Source organism: Lagopus leucura, unplaced genomic scaffold, assembly GCF_019238085.1.
Source record: "Lagopus leucura isolate 7727_CA_CO unplaced genomic scaffold, USGS_WTPT01 35089-0_obj-0_obj, whole genome shotgun sequence".
Lineage (NCBI taxonomy): Eukaryota > Metazoa > Chordata > Aves > Galliformes > Phasianidae > Lagopus > Lagopus leucura.
In genome coordinates this window covers 1,141-3,175 of record NW_024967208.1, presented here as the reverse complement: position 1 = coordinate 3,175, position 2,035 = coordinate 1,141, and the positions used below count along the sequence as shown (strand labels likewise).

Genomic DNA, 2,035 nt, shown 5'->3' with positions numbered 1-2,035 from the left:
CAAAAACATTTCATAATCCGATACCTTCACAGAATCTTCCCAGGATATACCACATACTGGAGTAAAGACATTTATTTGGCTTGATGAAACACCACAAGCCTAACTGGTCATGAAGCAAAATCTGTTTTGAGAAGTCTGACTTGAAAGCAAATTGTCTCATTTTGCACCAGTAAGCTAAACCACTCCATCTCTCCAAACAAGATGTTAAGCAGGAATTACTTACTTTGTCAGCTACTGATGGATCAGAGGAGCTTTCATCGATGATCTTCATCAGGTAATGCTTTCTTTTAAGAAGATAGGTTTTGTGCTCTTCTTGTTCTTCTGGCAACATATCATCGCTCTCAATCTCCTCTGCCTTTCTTTGGCAAAGCTACGCAACAGTACATTGATTAATAAGAATTGGTCAGAATGCAAGCAAAAGAAAAGCATTTTCAGGTAATGCAATTTACAGACTTACTATGGCAAGATTCCAGTATGAAACCACGTTCTTAATAGCTTCAAATGCTAATAAAGCATCATCGGTTTTGCCTTCAACCGCGTCCAACATTGCAAATGCTGTATGTGCCTCTTCTTCATAGGCTGCAACCTGAAAGACCTACAGCCAAAGCAAAAGACAACTCACACGTAATGTGTATGTGGACACTTGGAACAGTCAGTAACTGTAAACATCTAGTAAGCAATCAGACAGGAGGAGGTTAATAATATTACTAGTTTTCCTGCGATACAGAAAAACAGCTTTTCCATAAAACTGGTACTAAGGGAGTTCAGTGCCTTCCACTCTGATAGTTTTAAAGCTGAATAGTTCCACAGACAGATACTACCAAATCTTAGCATTAGCAATACAATGACAAAAAAACAAACCCTAACAACACACAAAACCAACCGAACCACAAAAAGAAAACAACAAAAAAACACTATAAAAAACCCACAACCAATTTATGTGTAAGATTGTGACATAAAACCCCTCTTATTCTCATCTTGGAATAATCAATCTGTACCTGAATGTCCACACTATGGAAATATTTGAACAGAGGATCAGTAGGCTCAGGAACACTTTTGTGCTTTTTGATCATTTTCAAAGCAAGCAAAGTTTTCTTCCAGTAGTAGGCACTTCTTCCAATATATTCTTTCTGGTCGTAGAAGGAGGTAAGGCTAGTGCCCTGTTGGAGAAATTGAAACTATTGCAGAAAATGCAAATAAAATGTTATTCACGCTTTCTTATTCATACTTTTTCTTCTCTGATGCAGTTGTTTTCTTGACAAGTTTCAAGAATTTGTCTCTGATGCTTGTGATATATTTCAGGAAGTCACAGAAAGTAACACACAGGTAGAAAATACATCATTTTTAACTGCGTTGTTAAGAGAGTAGTGAGGGAGAGAGAACTTATCAGATAAATTAGTTGCTCTAGTCCTCCTATCAAAATTAGCAGCAGCTCTCAATACTACATTCTCATCTGATTTTATTTGGCCAGTTCAGTTTGCAGAATTAGAGAAAAACAGATGGTACTTATTCACAAATAATCTTCACTTACTGTTTTTTGCAGGCTTCTTGCCCAGTGGATAATTAAGGCAGGCTGAAGGCCGTGTTTCTCCTGGGCTCGCAGGGTACTTAATCCATGCTGTACAAGAAGCTTCAGTCTTGTTGCTGAGTCTGGCCTGAAGATTACAAGAAATATTCCTCAATTATTAGTCCCTCTCCTTTAATCTGTTCACACATTATTTCTTTGATGAATACAACAAGCAGTTTTAGTCCTAAGCTGGCTCTTGACAAATACAATATTAGAAACGTAAAGCCCGTTTTTGGAAAGCTCTTAAGCATCTCACCCCTACAGCACCAAACCTTTAATGCTCAAACTACGTCAAACAAAAGAAACTCGCTTTACACAACCTATGGGAATCAATTCAGAAGCTGTCTACAAGTTTGGTTCAAATGTTTCCAAACTGAAGAAGCCTTACGTTGTTTTTTTCTGCATCAGAGTACGAACTGCATCCCACCAGGATCTCTGCTTCTCAGTATAGTACTGTTTGCACAGCAG

The 2,035-nt window shown here is 37.9% G+C and overlaps 1 protein-coding gene across 1 annotated transcript; it reads right to left on the bottom strand.

Annotated features, from left to right (window-relative positions):
* Positions 1 to 223: 223 nt before the first annotated feature.
* Positions 224 to 2,029, bottom strand: LOC122193003 (ranBP2-like and GRIP domain-containing protein 3; the record flags this gene model as incomplete). Its single annotated transcript, XM_042893697.1, has 5 exons — positions 1,956 to 2,029; positions 1,532 to 1,655; positions 999 to 1,160; positions 458 to 595; positions 224 to 370 (listed from the first exon to the last, which is right to left on the bottom strand). Coding segments are annotated over exons 1-5 (588 nt in total), but the record flags the coding sequence as incomplete, so codon positions are not given.
* Between the last annotated feature and the right edge of the window lie 6 nt (positions 2,030 to 2,035).